Source organism: Nannobrachium achirus (assembly GCF_963921795.1).
Source record: "Nannobrachium achirus genome assembly, chromosome: 10".
NCBI classification, from domain to species: domain Eukaryota; kingdom Metazoa; phylum Chordata; class Actinopteri; order Myctophiformes; family Myctophidae; genus Nannobrachium; species Nannobrachium achirus.
In genome coordinates, this window is record NC_137819.1 from 30,718,117 (window position 1) to 30,736,467 (window position 18,351).

The 18,351-nt window shown below is 43.6% G+C and overlaps 1 protein-coding gene across 1 annotated transcript in view; it reads right to left on the reverse strand.

Annotated features, from left to right (window-relative positions):
• Nucleotides 1-18,351, reverse strand: part of LOC308292153 (solute carrier family 45 member 4-like) — a gene marked incomplete at both ends in the record, with an annotated part of 43,789 nt that overhangs the window by 5,614 nt on the left and 19,824 nt on the right. Inside the window, 5 exons of the mRNA XM_080734420.1 lie at nucleotides 3,824-4,300; nucleotides 4,913-5,093; nucleotides 5,905-6,095; nucleotides 8,360-8,539; nucleotides 11,321-11,509. Of these exons, the coding sequence (XP_080590546.1) occupies nucleotides 3,824-4,300; nucleotides 4,913-5,093; nucleotides 5,905-6,095; nucleotides 8,360-8,539; nucleotides 11,321-11,509 (1,218 nt within the window). The remainder of the gene's footprint in view (nucleotides 1-3,823; nucleotides 4,301-4,912; nucleotides 5,094-5,904; nucleotides 6,096-8,359; nucleotides 8,540-11,320; nucleotides 11,510-18,351) is intronic.

Consider the following 18,351-nt stretch of genomic DNA (forward strand, 5'->3'; position numbering starts at 1 on the left):
GGAGAGAGACATCCCAGAAGCTTATACCGTCTACAAGAGGAACTTTTCAGGCAGAGATCCATGCGCTTGATATTCAGCTGATAATTGCCCTGTAACCAATCCCTGATCATAAGGTCACACATCACTAGTTACATTCTTGGACCATTGCGGCCCATGCATAGCAGCTTTGAAGATGGACCCGCTGTTCCGCACGAGCCAGCAGCAAGGAACCTCAGAAGAATCACGACCTTACAGCAGTCAACAGTCGACCCAGACTCCAACGCAATCGGAATCAAAGAGACATCGTCTGACCGACACGGGAAAGAAAACTCACCTCTGTAGACAATGTGGAAAGAGTTTCAATCATTTAGGTCACCTGAAGAGACACCAGCTTATCCACACGGGAGGAAAACCTTTCTATTGTAAACAGTGTGGCAAGAGTTTCAGTGAGTTGGGTAACCTGAACATACACCAGCGTATCCACACTGGAGAAAAACCCTTCCACTGTAAGCACTGTGGAAAGAGTTTCAGAAGGATAGATCACCTGAAGGGTCACCAGCGTGTCCACACGGGAGAAAAACCTTTCCACTGTAAACAATGTGGAAAGAGTTTCAGTGAGTTGGGTCACCTGAGCGAACACCAGCGTATCCACACTGGAGAAAGACCTTTCCACTGTAAACAATGTGGAAAGAGTTTCAGAAGGATAGATCACCTGAAAGGTCACCAGCGTGTCCACACGGGAGAAAAACCTTTCCACTGTAAACAATGTGGAAAGAGTTTCAGTGAGTTAGGTAGTCTGAAAAGACACCAGCGTATCCACACCGGAGAAAAACCTTTCGTCTGTAAACAATGTGGAAAGAGTTTCAATCATTTAGGTACCTTGAGCAAACACCAGCGTATCCACGCGAGAGAAACACCTTTCCACTGTAAACAATGGGAATCCAAGATGGCGGACGCAGCTGCAGCTGCTCGAGGTGCTTCAAACAAACCTCGAACAAAACCAGATATATACACAACGGTTGATGGCAAAACTATCGTGGAAGATGAATTCCTTAACTTCCTCATTGTTAAAATGAAGACTGTGAACCAGGATGACATTGTTCTGATGGCTGTGAATCACTTTGGGTCAGAATGGATTGAAGGCTCCAAGAAAGTACTGTTTGATCTGTGCCCAGGTACACAGCGGAATGTAGACCATAGAGGGCCAAACAAAGATGCAAACAACGTCAAGAGTTGTTTGAAACTACTCAACGAGGTTGGTGAAAATGTTCCTCGCTTTGTTTCTCATCATTTAGATGAGTTACCACCGTTGAGGTTTAACAGTCTAGATGTCTCCTGCCTGGTGAGCAAAATCGAGCGCTTAAGTGCAGACATATCCTCTATGAAACAGGCTGTGAGTTTGTCAAATACCTGCAAGGATCTCCATGTGATAACTGCAGGTATAAATCAAAGATTGTGTGTGATTGAGCAACCTGTTGCCAACAAGAGGAGTGCGCCAGAGGGAGACCCCCTATGGGTCCCGGTGGATATCGCCGAACCTGTAGCCTCGGAGTTGGCCCCGTATGCCCCCGCTGTGGAGGAGATAGCCCGCAGGGAATAGAGGTGTGTCGAAGTCACCTGAATGGAGCCGTGTGGTGAAGAACGTGAATCGCAAACAAGTCCCTGGAAAGTCTACGGCACAAGCCAAGCCTCGTCTCACTCTTCCCAGAGAAAAGAAGACACACGGCATTGTTGGAACCAGTGCTGGGGGGAACATGCGAGCTGTAAAGACCAAGATGGTGGTGAGTGTGTTCGCTACAAAATTCTCACCTGACTTGGACACAGAGACCCTGGCTAGTTATTTGAAAGACAAGCTGTCTAGAGACGTAACATGCTTAAAAATAGACCCGGGAACAGCTCATTTAAAATAACAGCTGAATGTAAAGAAATAAGCGAGATGTATGAGCCACAGCTGTGGCCAGAAGGGACTTATGTACGGCGGTTCTACGAGCCATGGAAGCCAAGGGCTGCTGCTACTGGGGTTGGTGTAAAGTTGCCGCCTGTCAGAAGGATGCATGAGCCCGAGTTTGGGGCTTCTACTTCACGATAGACTGTGTATGAACTATGAGTGTCATATAACTCGCGTGGACTGCGCCTCGGACAGGGTGCAGTGGATAGAGTGCAGCCTGTTGTTATTGACAAGCTCCTAGAGAGTGCTGATATCTTGTGTATACGGGAGACATTTCTAGCTACGCCCAGACAACAATGCTGTAGCCTACCAAAACAATATCACATCGTCTTTTGGATAATTATCTATGGAAAGCGAGCGCAGTTTCATCCTTTATATTGGAATACACAATCCCTGAGTACAGCAATGAGTACAGTACAACGGAGAATGACAGAAGACAAAGACACCAGGTATTAACTCAAACTGTCTGTGCACTGTCTGTGATGAATGCTGTGGAGAGTTGCAACTCTCCAGCCCTGTATGATTGATTTAATAGGCTACTTTATTAGTATTTTGGGAGGAAAAAAGCACAGGACAGTGAGGTCTTCAAACTGCCAACATTATAAAATTATAATGTGAGTCCCTGCTAACTCTATGGTCCCTGCAAATGCATACATGCATGCATGGAACTCCAAATGGACAGTTATGAGGGACGTGCATGTTTGGATCGAGCAAGCGATTGTGCCTCAAAATAGTAATACTTCTGCGTCTTGAATGTGTGCGAAAAATGTGTCTTTGATGCCTGAGCTGAGATAATCAAGCTTTTGATAGTGTATTACCAAGTATTGAGGTGTACATAACAGATTATGGTAAAAGACAATTTTCTTTTTTCTTTTTTTTTAAGTCGGAAGCCCAAATGACCCACATAGATAGATCGATTGTGTCAACTCAACAGCCCCATTAATGTCCTTTTTTTATATGCAAATCGCCATGGCAGTATGTATTTGATTGTTTTCTTTGTTGAAAAGCCCCCCCCCCCCCAACTGTCTGGATAAACTCCAGTCCCACATACAGTCCACCACAGCACAAATACACTCCATGTATTGAAGTGATAATTATAAAGAGATAGTCACGTTTAAGTAATGCTTTTTGTGAGTGATATGGCTTGGAGCAGCTGTGCGCGAGAGTGTGCGTATTCGCACGCGGAGCATGCGAACACTGGGATGAGGCCACCGAAGGCGGACGAAATTCTAGTTCAACAACACTGTGGGTGTGGCTAACTTCAGCTGGGTCACCGCCCACCTGACAACCAGGCATACTTAATGAGCAGGTTGGTGTAGCCACATAAAAACTAATTTTAACACTTTTTTTTTACACTTTTGAAAAAGATCTTCCTCCAAGTATAATCATAATACCTGACAATTATGTTGTAGGGGGGGAAATCACGGCATAATGTCTTGATGAATTTAACCATTTAACCATTACTTTATACTTTGGCTATTCAAAAATAGCAGATATACAAGCTCATAGCGCGGCACGGGTGCCACGCTATCCCTGTCCCCTGGCTATTTTAGAAAAATCTTGAAAATGTGTGCACATCTTTGAATGTATATTTTTTAATTTGTAACTAACATCTTTGCTTCTGGGGGTCCCTGGAACTCATCGGGCAGTCTTTGTCGTACGACACTGTCACACACTGAAAATAGCCCATCTAACGTGTCTCGTAACGTCTCATAAATGTGAAGATCTGCTATTTTCGTTTGGAGAAAATATGTTGAGAATTATTTGGCCGAAAATAGGGATGCCAGGTTATTAGCAACCACCATCTATTCATTCTGTTTCATTTGTCGCAATGCACAAGTTATGAATAATAAGACAAAATATATGACATGAAGATGGCTATGCCTCAGATCTCACCTTTGACCATTCCAACACGGTGGGCCTGTCCTTTCTCACTCAGCCCGTTGACGCGGGCTCTGCTAGCGGTGGCCATGTTAGCTAACAGTCGGCCATTTGGCGTCAGTGGCTCGTTGTTAGGGTGGTTGCTTAGCAACGCCTCCTGTCCTTCGTCTTCGTCCATCTCCTGTAGGAAGGCGGAGACGCGGGAGATCCGCGGGCCCGCAGCAGGCTGTGAGGGCGCGAGGTGGTTGTTGCTGTGGGGGCGAAGCAGGTCTTGGCTTCCTGCGCTGCTGCTGCGCCTGATGTGATTGGCCAACCGGGGGGGTGGGGAAGAGCTGCGATTGGAGGTGAATAAGGAAGAGGTTCTGGGTGGCGAGCCATGATAGGACGAAAGGTGGTCGGCGAAGATGGACGGCTCGATGTGGCGCAAAAACAAAGCATCGTGGTCGAGGTCGAGAGTAGCATCTGCCATGGCCAGGACACTGTCACTTTTACCTAGAAAGAAAAAAAACAAACAAACAGAGGGATCAATTAATTTACACATATGGATATAGTATAAGGAAAATGTAAAAAGACAGAGTCTAAAAACTGCGTGGCTTCCATTAGGATCTTGGGCGTCATTTGGCCAGTCTATGACGTCATGTTTTCGTTGCGAAATGCATTTTTCAGGGCAAGGAGAGATACGAGATAGAGAGAGCAAGGGACCCAGTCCGAAAATAAATACGAAACAGGCGGCAGTGTGCAAACGTGATTGACATAACGTGAGGTTGATGCCTTTATTTGCATGCTCTGAAATTCGCTCCTATATTCGTCCGGAAAAACACAGCAGTGTGCAATGATTTACTTCCTGCCTACTGGCAGCGCGCGCAATAAAATTAGACACTGAATCGGTGCAGCTGTTTGCTAGATTAGCTTTGTTAGGCTCTCTCTCTCTCTCTCTCGCACGCACGCACACGCACACGCACACACACACACACACACACACACACACACACAAAAAGTCATTAAAAATGATAGAAACAGACAGGAATAAAGAAGGATTGTGGGAGAAAGAGAAAATGAGAAAGTGAATGAAAGAAAATACTTCTTGGGACTCTCCAAACTTACTCCTAACGAGCTCCACCTCCAAGAAGTCCATGTCGCCGTGCTCTGATTGGTCGTCACCGTAGGGGTCAAAGAAGTCGTAGCTGTCGATCATCTCGTCCTCTCCAATGATCTCCAGGTGGGGGGTGGGACCAAGAACCCTGCCGTTGGCCGGGGGGTGTGGCTGAGTGGGCTCCGGACTCTCCTTTATCACAGAGTAGATTCATTTTAATGATTATACTTACTAAACCCATTAAGAACTGGAACCACTTTAACCATTATTTTGTGGTTTAACTATTGAAAAATAGCAGATCTACAAGCTCGCCGTGCGCTGTGAGCTTGTAGATCTGCTATTCTTGCAAAAATCGTGAAATTGTTGGCAAATCTTTGAATGTGTATACATTTTTACAGCAAACATTTGTAACTCAAATCTCTGCTTCTAGGGGTTCCTGGAACAACATACTTTGAGATGGGGGGTCCGGGGCCAAATACATGTAATGTTGGGGGTCCTTGACGTGAAAGAGTTTGAGAACCACTGACATAGAAACATGCGTTTTTCTCAAAAAACCTTAGAAGGATTTAGAAGACTAATGCCTCATTCACACTACAGATATATAGTTGAACGTTTAGCTTGGTAATTCAATGTAATCTCAATGGAAACCAGCTTTAAAGCTTTCAAAGCTTTGTTTGGAGCATCTCCTGCATCTTTAAAGCTGGTTTCCATTGAGATTACATTGAATTACCATGCAAAACGTTCAACTATATATCTGTAGTGTGAATGAGGCATAAGATTTCTAGAATCGGGTGAAAAACATTCAAAGACTTGCACAGAGTTTCAAGATTTTTCAAAAATAGCAGATCTACAAGCTCGCCTGTGAGCTTGTAGATCGGCTATTTTTCAATAGTTAAGACATAAAATAATGTTTAAACTAAAGTAATAATGCTTTCCAAGTCTTAAATGGGTTTAATGGGTTTAACAACCCATACAAACACACACACACGCTGCCACAGCTTACCTGGTCAATGCGGTCATGCAGGGGGGAGTACTGCTGCTCCTCTATGCTGAAGAGGTGCAGGGCCACAGAGATGGTGAAGAGGATGGCGGCGAAGAAGAACAGGATCTGCTCCTGAGACTTGAACACCTGGCCCAGGAAGGTGTGAGTCCAGTCTAGGCCCCCCAGAGCATAGCCCACTGCACCTCCAAGACCTGCACACACACACACACACACACACACACACACACACACCAAAAGAGGCCATTAGTGAAACTAGTGAAAATTTGGGCTTATGAGTTACTACATGTTGTGGAATGCAGCGGGCTGAACATTCGCTGGTTGCTTGCTCGTGTACCCAATAGGACACTGGGTGCAGACATCTGCCTGCCTGTGTGTGTGTATGTCTGTGTGTGTGTGTGTGTGTGTGTGTGTGTGTGTGTGTGTGTGTGTGTGTGTGTGTGTGTGTGTGTGTGTGTGTGTGTGTGTGTGCGTGCGTGCGTGCGTGCGTGCGTGCGTGCGTGCGTGCGTGCGTGCGTGCGTGCGTGCGTGCGTGCGTGCGTGCGTGCGTGCGTGCGTGCGTGCGTGCGCGCGTGCCTGCGTGCGTGCCTGCGTTCGTGCGTGCGTGCGTTGTATGCCATGTGTTCTGTGTAACATGTCACTGTATGTATGCCATGTGTTCTGTGTAACATGTCACTGTATGTTTGTACAGCGTCTGCATCAGCAGTGTCAACAGTGACTATGAGAATGAATATATGTACTTTGTCGACAGGCCTTCAACAGGGAAGGGGGTATCTTTGTCATATAGTGTATGTACATAGTGCAGTATATCAACAATGAATATTCCAGACATCTGTGAGTGTTCTGTAGTGTGTACGGTACATCCCAGTGGTCCATGTGCAAGTCAAGCAGGAGTCAGTAATCCAAAAGAACGGACTCGGACTGTGCCAGGGACAAAGCAAAAGTCACTAATAAAGAACAGGACAGACAGCTCCAGTCTTTTGATATGGAGGTCAGGCTTGGCTGTTGAGCCTGGCTACTGGCACAGCAAGGGCTGTCCGCGTCTCTTTGTGGTCCCCTGCACTGTGAATCTCCTGAAGCAGCAAGGATGATGTGAAATTAGCCACATCTAGAAGAGTGGTTCTCGACCTTTTCAGGCCGCGACCCCCAAAATAATCATATTTTAACTGGGGACCCCCCCACCCTGCACAAGCACTTGGAACTGTAGGAGTTGGCATTGCATTTGGTTTGACTCTATTCCATTGTGAGATCTACATGCTATTTTGACAACTTCTGCCTCTAATATTCGACAATTTTACCAATGTTCGACCAAAGGTACTAAAAGGGTCTTTATATTGTCACTTTAGAAATGTGCAGATACCCTGTATACACTTATACTGTATGTTGGTCTGCTTACTTGTTGAGTGAGAAAACAATGTTAACTCATTGAGTGCCTATCCCGAATTAGTTCGGGATATATTATCGCATCCCAGAGTGCCTATCCCGAACTAGTTCGGGATATTAAAAAAAAAAAAAAAAATTGAAAAAAAAAAATTTGAAATTTTTTTTTTGGACCCCATCAAATCTAGTGAACATGATTTCAATCGCGATTTTGCATGTTCCACCCCCATACAACCCCATCTAACATACAGGGCAGCCATGTTTGTTTACATAACATGTAAAACATAATGGCTATTATCTCAAGAATGCCTGAACGGATTTCCAATCGGATTTTTTTGTTTGAAAGCTGTGAACAAACTGCACAAATCCACTCCAATGCAATCCAGGATTGCATTGGATTTTTTAGAGCTCATTCTTCTCTGTTTTTTTCCCATGCATGAGGTGTGCAAGGTTTAATCGTGGCTAAATTGCCGAAAATAGATCTTCTAAAATGCTTGGTAGCCAATAGCTAACTTCAAGCTAACTTCATCCTCTTCCTGTACATGCACAAAGGAAAGTGTTCAGGCATGTCATGGCTGCAGGGCTTCAGCATATACCAGCATGGGAAATGGGATTTTCTATGGCCACTGGGCGCCCTCTAGTGGTGAAAAGGTGGCACTCACATTTAGCTAAACATCTGGGGACCCCCCAAAAAAATATTTGGGGACCCCTCTGGGGGGTCCCGACCCACAGGTTGAGAACCAATGATCTAGAACAGTGTTTCTCAAATGGGGGTATGTGTATCCCTAGGGGTACGCAAGGGTACTGCAGGGGGTACGTGAGAAATAAACTAGAAATGGGAATATGTATTTTAGTTCCATTAATTAATGCTGTTTTATTTTGAACGTATTGCATGGGAACTGGACTTTTGATGTACATTGTACAAGGGGGTATCCAGCTTCAGAAATCAATATAAGGTGGTACTACAGGGTGGTACTGCAGCCAAAAACTGTGTGTGTGTGTGTGTGTGTGTGTGTGTGTGTGTGTGTGTGTGTGTGTGTGTGTGTGTGTGTGTGTGTGTGTGTGTGTGTGTGTCTACCTGCTGATGCAGCGTGGATGTTGAGCGCCATGTCCTGTTCCTCTGTATCGGCCACGTCCAGCAGGTACGCTCTGATTGGTCCCTCCGTGGCGTCCGCGCAGAAATCCAAAACCACCACCCCCAGCACGGTGAGAACGATCCCTATTGGCTGACTCCCCTGCTCGTCACCCAGTGCCAGGCCTTAACAGGCAGGGAGGAAAGAAATAGAGGGAGGGAGAAACAGAACATTTAATGTAAACCGGGCGTTTTGTCCCAAAAACACACAGGAGAGAGGAAAAACCTTTGGAGAAATTGAATTGACATTCAAAGTCCGGAGGGACCTTTCAATTATTTTCACAGAATATTATATAGAAAATATATTTCTTTAATGCATTAAAAAAGAAAAAACACAAGAGTATGTATTTTAGTCTAAATTTTAGCCAAAATATGCGACACAAGAGACACAGCTGGTGTCACAATGTGATGCACATAATACATAACAAATCTAAGCTACGTTTCTCATACACTGTACACTTATATGTACAGTGTATGATGTATATTGCCTACTGTGCCTACAACAGGCTACCTGATAACTGACACCTGACATGTTCCCAAGATAGGGCTATACTCCCGAGGTCTCGATAAGAATACATTCGTCGCTCTGCGCAGTGAGTCAGTGACAAACCATCGCTAGCCTTTGGAAAAAATCATTTTCAGAACTCAGTGATGCCATTGTCGCATCGTGTGTGTGCGTGTGTGCGCGTGCATGCATGTGTGCGCGGACGCTACAGCATATGAGAAGCTGTCTGACGTAGAATGACTTTACAAACTCACAGGAACTCTATTTATGTGTTCGAAACAAAAACTGTTCATAGTAAGAGTTGTGTGTGCGCGCGTGTGTGTGTGTGTGTCTGTGTGTTTGTGTGTCTGTGTGTGCGTGTGTGTGTGTGTGTGTGTGTGTGTGTGTGTGTGTGTGTGTGTGTGTGTGTGTGGGACAATGGAGCGGCGGCACCAGTCACTAGCCCGGGCAGACAGACAGGAAGTGAATTGTGATTGGTGGAGAGGGGGGCACAAACAGGAAGCATTTCCCTGTGAACTGCCGGCTCCTGTGTTCCCATGTCAACAAACGCACACAGGTTACTACTGCTTTCCCATGCCCCCACATACACACACTAACACACACACACGTACGAACGCACATACACACACACATTTTCACTTGTTTTCCTTATTTCCTCTTTCTCATTCACACAGATACAGGTCATTGCTGCTTTCCCATATTAGCCCCACTGGCGAGGTGCCCACATACATACACACACACACACACACACACACACAGCCCTAACAAGACCCGAGAGTGCCACCTCCCCAGAGAAAGTGTGCTGAGCTGCTTTCCCAGAACGCCTCTTGTCAGCATGGGCACACAGAGCGACACTGAGAGATGAACACTGCATTACACATTCAACTCAGGGAGTACATTACCCAAATTGACCTGTAAAGGGTCCATTTGGGAATCTTTGTACATTCTCTGAGTTACAAATTGGTAAGGGGCGGCAGTGGCTCAGGAGGTAGAGCGGCTGCCTGGGGATCGGAAGGTTCTCGATTCGATACCGGGCCTTAATTGACCAAGACACTGAACTCCTAACTGCTCTCGATGAGCAGGTTTTGGATAAAGGTGGTATAATAGATGGACCATTTACCATTTAAACTTTCACAGAGGATTTTGTTGCGACTGGAATAGAATATTGAAGTTACTTCACATCAAAAGCATCACAAAGGGCAGTAATGGCATTATGTTTTTATGCTTTCTAAATTTCTGAAAGGTTACATACTGTATGTGTGTACTGTATGTATTATGGTTAATGTCACTGTACGTTACTACGTGTGTGTGTTCATGTACAGTTAAACAGGTTAATGGGTAATGTGTGTATGTGCTTAACATGGGTCTTAGGGTCAGAGGTGAAAACCATCCCTCTTAAAGGCTTTAGAGGCTGTCTTCATCATCTGTTACTATGGCAACCAACTCTAGTTACCGTAGCAACAAGTACAGTATTATTCACAGTTAATGTCACAACATGCAAAATGATAATGTATAGTTAGTGTGCGTGTGCGTGCAACGTGAGAGTGTGTGTGTGTGTGTGTGTGTGTGTGTGTGTGTGTGTGGCTAGTGTGTGTGGCTAGTGTGTGTGTCCGGAACAATGCTTCTATAGATAGCTCAGCAATCATTAACTGTGCAAGGCGGTAATCAATACTTTTAATTGCCTTGTGTGTATGTTATAGTTACATGTGACCTTGGCATGACATTCGGGTGATGTGATAAGCTACAGGATTTGATCAGGATGACAACAAACGAGGGCAGGTCACACCCAGTGCATAAGCGTACCAGTGTATGTGTGTGTGTGTGTGTGTGTGTGTGTGTGTGTGTGTGTGTGTGTGTGTGTGTGTGTGTGTGTGTGTGTGTGTGTGTGTGTTTGTGTGTGTGTGTGTGTGTGCACGCACGCGCGCATGTGTGCGAATTATGTTTTATCGTTTACAGTTCATCCACTGCAAGATTGCAAATACGGAGACAGTGAGAATGATGCTTCCTCGCGTTATCTTTCATCGTAAGCCACATCGCATCCACAACGGGCTGTGATGAGCTTATACTGTATATCAGCTGTTAGTGAAGTAGCCTACAGTATGTGGAGTGGAACGTCTCTTCTTCTCTCTCTCTTATATATGAAATCTATAGGCTGAAGGGCCCTGGGTTAGAGTGCATGTTCAATAATGTGTCTCACTTGACTGAAAAAATAGCGCCTGTCCGACTGTTTATTTCATGAACCATCTCCCAAGAATCGCATTTTATCAGTGGATGGAAACAGGCAAAATGCGCATTTTCTTTGCAACTTTCTAATGATTCACTTCCTATTTTCGAAAAAGATTTATGGAAACGTGACTATTGTCTCCTCTCTCTCTCTCTCTCTCTCTCTCACACACACCCACCGATAAGCGATCCATTGAGAAACAGTGCCACTCCCAGTAGTGTTCCAATGCACAGGGCCAGGATGAAAGGTCTTCTCCTCCCCCATGGCAGAGTGCAGCGGTCACTGGCTGATCCAATGAGAGGCGTGAACATCAGACCCAGTATGGGACTCAGGAACCAGGTTAAACTGTAGTACTGCTCTGGGAGACCTGAGGAGGGAGAGAGACAGAGAGATAGTTTAGAGCAGGGGTCTTCAACAGGGAGTCCGGGACCCCTAGGGGGTCCTCAGAGTTACTACAGGGGGTCCTCCAACTTTATTTTTTCTGCTGCGAGACGAGAGGTTTGGTGCAGAGGGGAAAACGAGCAGACCAAATATTTAGGTTCAATGTCTAAAAAATACACATTAATCCAGCAACTTACACTGATGACAGTGTTGTCAAACTTGTCAAACAAGTCTAAGCTGGAATCTATGCATTTTCTAAAAATACAATATGTAGTAGGGGGGGTCCCTGCTTCATCTCTCTCTCTCAGCTAAGGGGTCCTTGGCCTGAAAACGTTGAAGCATTACTGATATCAGACTATCAGACTACAGTTGAGATTGATAGAGAAAAGGTTTGTTTGTGTACAGTATGTGTTTATCTGTGTGTTTGCGTGTGTGTGTCTGTACTGTATGTGTAAAAATAACATGACATTTGACACAGGTTATGAGCAGGATTCCAACCTATGACATTGCAAGCAGGTCAGTGCCACATTTGCCGGCTGACCCAACAGGACAACTCACACCTACTGTACTTTAGCAAGGCAATGCAAGGGAACTTCATTTACACAGCAGCTTTCATAAACCAGGGCAACTCAAAGTGCTTCACTGAATAAAAACAACTACAATTAACAGTGCACTTTTAAAGGAGATAACATTTTAATAGATTAAAGGAAAATAAAATACTAAAGATAACGTATAGTTATATATAACGAATAGTCCCACAGTCCCATTGTCAAGAAATAATAGAATTCTTAAACAGCACCGCTCCACGAAAGCCCAGGAAAAATGTAGCTGTTCTTAGCCATTAGAGTAAGTAGTGTTAAATAATCATGTTAGTACATTCTAACAACAGCTAGAATGTGTGCTGATGCAATGTTTTTGGAGCTGTGTGGAACAGAGCTCCCCATAGGCAGCAATGTGTGTCCAGTCTCACAAGTGAGAACTGTCCCGTTGAGTTTGGAACTGTCCCGTTGAGTTTGAACAGGATCTGCGCATGCGCGACACACACACACACACACACACACACACACACACACACACACACACACACACACACACACACACACACACACACACACACACACACACACACACACACACACACACACACACACACACACACACACACACACACACACACACACACACACACACACACACACACACACACCTGCATGGTTAATCGTTTTCAAACCGAAATCGCGATGCGAAATCCCGCGATTAGCGAATCGCAAAGGCCACGGTTTCTCTGCGAAGTAGACTTCCCAAGCAATATGGAGACGTTTTAATTTTTGAAATCCCTTCATAATTGACTAAGGAATGATCAAATCAAACTGTGGTGACTTTCTTTGCTTCCGAGCATCCACACCGCTGAAAGTGAAAGTGAATTTGGCACAGTGGCCACTGTGCAGGACTCTGCCAGTGCGTGGGAACTAGGGGTGCTGCAGGTGTTCCAGCACCCCATGGGGAAGTTTTCATTTTTTTATTTAAATAAGAAAAGAACAAATCAAACATAGCAAAAATACGTTGCCTGTTGTTGTCGTTTTTAATTTATTCATTTATATATATATTTGTATTTATATATATATATATTTACATTATAAAATGGATTAAAAAATATTAGGCCTATTATTTTTCAAACATAGCAAAAATACGTTGCCTGTTGTTGTCGTTTTTTATTTATTCATTTATATATATATATATTTTATATATATATATATATATATATATATATTTCCATTATAAAATGGATTAAAAAATGGTAAAAAATATTAGGCCTATTATTTTTTCGCGGGCGCGAGCGGGCCCCCATGGGCCCAGAAACGGCTCTGCACACACACACACACACACACACACACACACACACACACACACACACACACACACACACACACACACACACACACACACACACACACACACACACACACACACACACACACACACACACACACACACACCTCCACTTCGAACCGAGGTTTGATTTTTTAACAGTGGGTAATGTGCATGTGCTTTAAAAATACACACTGGGTTCCTTTTCTAAATGACTGGGAGGCATGAATAACATTCTGATCCAGAGTGAAATTCACTTGCTGTATTTAAAGTTATGGTCAGTTGCGACATTCAATGAAGATTCTCTCTGAGACCTGGCTTTTCAAGTCAAAGAACAGGTTGTCCAGTGTGTTGATAATGCATTTGATAATGACTTCATAGTGCTTCACGAGATACTGCATTAACAAGAATGGGACAGACGGACTGATATATAAACGGGACAGTCATATGGACAGATGGACAAGATGGATGGAAAACATATCGTCTCCACCGGAGACACAAATAACCAAATCGACTCAATTCATTACCAAAGATCACTGGGGCCTTATGGCCCCATCGGTTTTGAGGTAGGCAAAAATATGATTTAAATCATAATGTATAAATATGATTTAAATCATAATGTATAAAATCGTAAATTACTTTCCAGATCATCTCTAAAGATATCCTGTCTAAATGTACCTCCAGGGATTGTTTTCATCCACTGTCTCTGCCTGTGTTTTCAACAGATCAATCTAACATCTGGTAACAGTAACCTATCAACACTCTTAAAGAAATGTCACATAGGATATATAAACAGTATTAACTGCATAATATACAGTAAATATACAAATAGTATACAGTACTATATATATAGCCTATGCCATGTGTGTGAACTTATCTGTCAAATGTCATAGTCGTTTGACAAAGACAAATGAGCCTTTCCACTTCAAGACAGAATAGTATAAACGCTTGGAGATTATTGTTATTGTATTATTGGAGTTATTGTTGTTTCTGACCAAGAGCACTTGACACATGATGACACATAATTGCGTGTGACTTCTGGACTCGGAAAGAGTTCGTTGAAAGTCCCATAAAATGCAATGTGCAATAACAGATTAATCACAGAACAGGACTTTCCACCACCATTCCCTTTTCATGCCAAACATTTGTTTTTCTAGTGACACAAGTGTGTGTGTGTGTGTGTGTGTGTGTGTGTGTGTGTGTGTGTGTGTGTGTGTGTGTGTGTGTGTGTGTGTGTGTGTGTGTGCACGCTTGTCCTTTGACTAGGGCATTTAAACATTCTGCAAGAGGAAAACAAAGCTGTCAATTGGAAAATATCGAGTAGGAATATCACTTGTGGTCATTTCAAAACCGGGTGACCTTAAGAGTCCTTACTATTGATCTGATAATAAAGTGAAACCAGACACAGGTCCTGTCTTAGGACAGGCCTGTGGAAAATACATGACACAATATGGTAACTTCTGCTCTCGCGACACAAAATACACACACACACACACACACACACACACACACACACACACACACACACACACACACACACACACACACACACACACACACACACACACACACACACACACACACACACACACACACACACACACACACACACACACACACACACACACACACACACACACACACACACACACACACACACACACACATTATCTAACCACTATTAAGTGATATTCAATCCAGAAGCTCATAGTATGTACTGTAATCTTAGGACATACTGTACAGTAAGCCTTCAGTGATTATATACCCTATTGTGATGCATTAAGCCATAAACTCTAATCAGGTACCCACCAGCCACTCGGTCACTTTTCAAAAATAACTGAAAATCAGTTATTTTTGCAGGTGACACTGTTGTACAATTATGTATTGTGCCTTAGCTAGCTGAAGTCAATGAGAGTATGAGAGTACAATAATCTTAATGCTGCACTCCAGAACATATTTTAATGAATACAATTATATTTTAACCAACCTGTATAGTAGAGTATGTTAATACAACAGCAATTGTTACCTGACACTTATCAGTATCGTTTGATATCGGTATAAGAAATTAAGAGTTGGGGAATATCGGTTATCAGTAAGAAAGACAATATCGTCCATCCCTATTCTCTATTCTAAGTCTGTTTGTTCTCAGCGGAATCAAGGGTTTTTCTCAGTGGAATCCTGGGGGGGACTGGGAAGGATGTGGTGTTTCAAGTTTATCAAGAGGGTCTCTTGTTTGTGGTGAACGTCAATAGCTCTGTGTTGTCATATATGATTAGTAAGAGGCGAGCCCACCTCCACCACAGTCCATTATAAATCCTCACAAAGTCATTAGAGTGTCTGAATAGATGTGAAGGCTGACATGGTTTGATGAGTCTGTCAGCTGACTGAGGCCACACACACACGCGCACACACAAACACGCACACACACACAAAATTAAAACTACACTGTATCTATTAGCTACTCAAACGTGCACTGCATTGCACGCAACCACACACAGTTGGTCCTTACACACTTCAGGAAAAGTTGTATGGCTGTTTGTATTTGAGCCAGAGGCCCTTTTGGGAATTCACCACTTGGAAATGCATGTTCCATTCCACACAGTGTTTCCAGACTAATATCTACGCAGTGATATCCTACCGTCACCTACAGCTGCCTGTATCATTTCCTTTGGGATCCAAAAACGTTCCAAACAAACACAGAATGAGAGGGAGTAAGAGAGACAGATGCACAGTCATTACAGCACCATGGACAGTGACACAGGATGGTATTTAAAAACCGCCTGCTCCCGCAACATTTGCGCCACAGGTCCCATGGGATCCTCTAATGCAGCACTGTAATTCAGACCATACCGTTGCTGGAATTGATGACGTAAGACGGTGGATCTGACCATCATGTGAGACTACGACTATGTTTAGAGTAGCACCCCTATCCAGATTGGAATGAGATAGATTTGATCAAGTCTGGATAATCTTTTTTTTTTTTTATCAGATTTGAACCACATTCCTAGGTTCAAATCTGATTCAAATCTGATTTCTTGGGCACTGAAGCCTGATCGTCGTCGTTACCACGGCAACCAATGTAAATAGGTCTGGAATACAAAGATCCAATCTGATCAAGTAACGGTGTGGATGGTCAGTCCTAAAGATCAGATTTGAGAATCAAATTGGATTTGCCTGCAGTCTGAGGAAAGCCTAATGCATCACTAATTGTTACAGACCCCAGTCTCTGCATCTGGTTCTGGTTCTTAACATGGAGAGAGTGTCATTGATGTTCTGACAGGGACTGTACTGGGGCAGAAAATGTGATTCGTTGAACTGGAACACAATTAGGTGAGATGTAAGAGATGGTTTGAAATGCAGTGTCCAATGGGAGCACAGCAGTACTACAGGCGATATTGTCCTGCGCTACTGAAGCTAGGGCTTTACTTGGCGATTAATCGTCACAAATAACTGCGATTGGCTTTTAGGCTTTTTAAACTAAAGTTTCACTGGGCACATATGACAAATAACTAATATACAAAGAAATGACAACATATTTCACACATTCACCGACTGAAGTCGTCATTCAAATTCCAATGGCTCACCGCCCAACAGGCTAGATTGCGCTCTGCCGCATCCATGAGTGATTCCAGGACTAGGAATCCCAGAATGCTGCTGGAAATTACGTCATCACAAAATGTACCGCTCCGCCCAGGTCCATGTTATCAGATTTAGAGAAATCAATTCATCTCAGATTCCTTTCCCAGATTACACTTTTTGGTCAAAACAAACGACTAAAGAACGGATAATCGTCCGAAAGAAAAGACAACGCTCCGCCTGGACATGTGCTTCTTGTTTACATCCTGGCCGCATGGTGCGTTGCCGATAAAAAAGGTAAAACACAGAAAAAACATGGCAGAGTCGGATGAATTAATTAATTAGGCCAATACCTGGCAGTTGATGTGTTAATAACTATACTAATAACTATAGCAGTAATAGCCGATCTACAAGCTTACACATCGCTAAATAATTATGACGACTATGCAAAAATAATTGCATTCATCTCAAATAGTTGCGATTGGGTGATTATGTGATAAGTGTGACAGGGCAGGCCCAACTATAACTCTACGGTACGGTAGGGCATTCACCAATTATTCAAACATTCGAATATCAAAGTCACTATTCGACGTTGTTCACCCAAGTCGAATATTCACTTATTTTATTTTATTGTTTTCTCTTTAAAATATATATAGTTTCTAAAGCTTGGCTAGATAGGAAGTCATAATAATCAGGTGTCAATGCCCCTGGTGGATGAATTTGTTAATGCTTTATACGAGGGGTTCTCAAACCTTTTTAGGCCGTGACCCCCAAAATAAACATATTTGAACTGGGGACCCCCACCCTGACAAGCACTTGGAATTGTAGGTATTACATTTAATGTGACTGTTCCGCAGATAAATATTGTGAAAATAGCAGATCTACATGCTCACAACGCCTCGCAACGCGAGGCGTTGTGAGCATGTAGATCGGCTATTTTCACAATGTTCGCCTCTTGCTTACTTAATATTTGACAGTTTGGCCAGTCCTGTCGAATATTCGACTATTCGAATACTTACATGTTGAATAATTCGAATACTAAAAATCACTATTCGTAACCGGGGCCTGACCTCCGTGGCTGCAGTGACCAGGCCTTGGGAACCCTGGACCCACACAGACTCCATCACCTCCACTTCCTGTCTCCTTAAATGGTCAGGTCATTCATACAGCACTTCCTCTTCTGGGGTTTGTTCATATAAAATATAACCGCTTTGTTCTTTATCCCAGAAAAGCCCTATTCTCTTTGTCTCTCTCTCTCTCTCCATCTCTCCCTCCCTCTTTCGCTCCATCCCCCTTTTTCTTTCACACGCCGACATACACGGCACCTGCGTGTGTGTGTGTATGCGCAAAAGTATAAGGTTTAAAAACACACAGGCTTGTGAA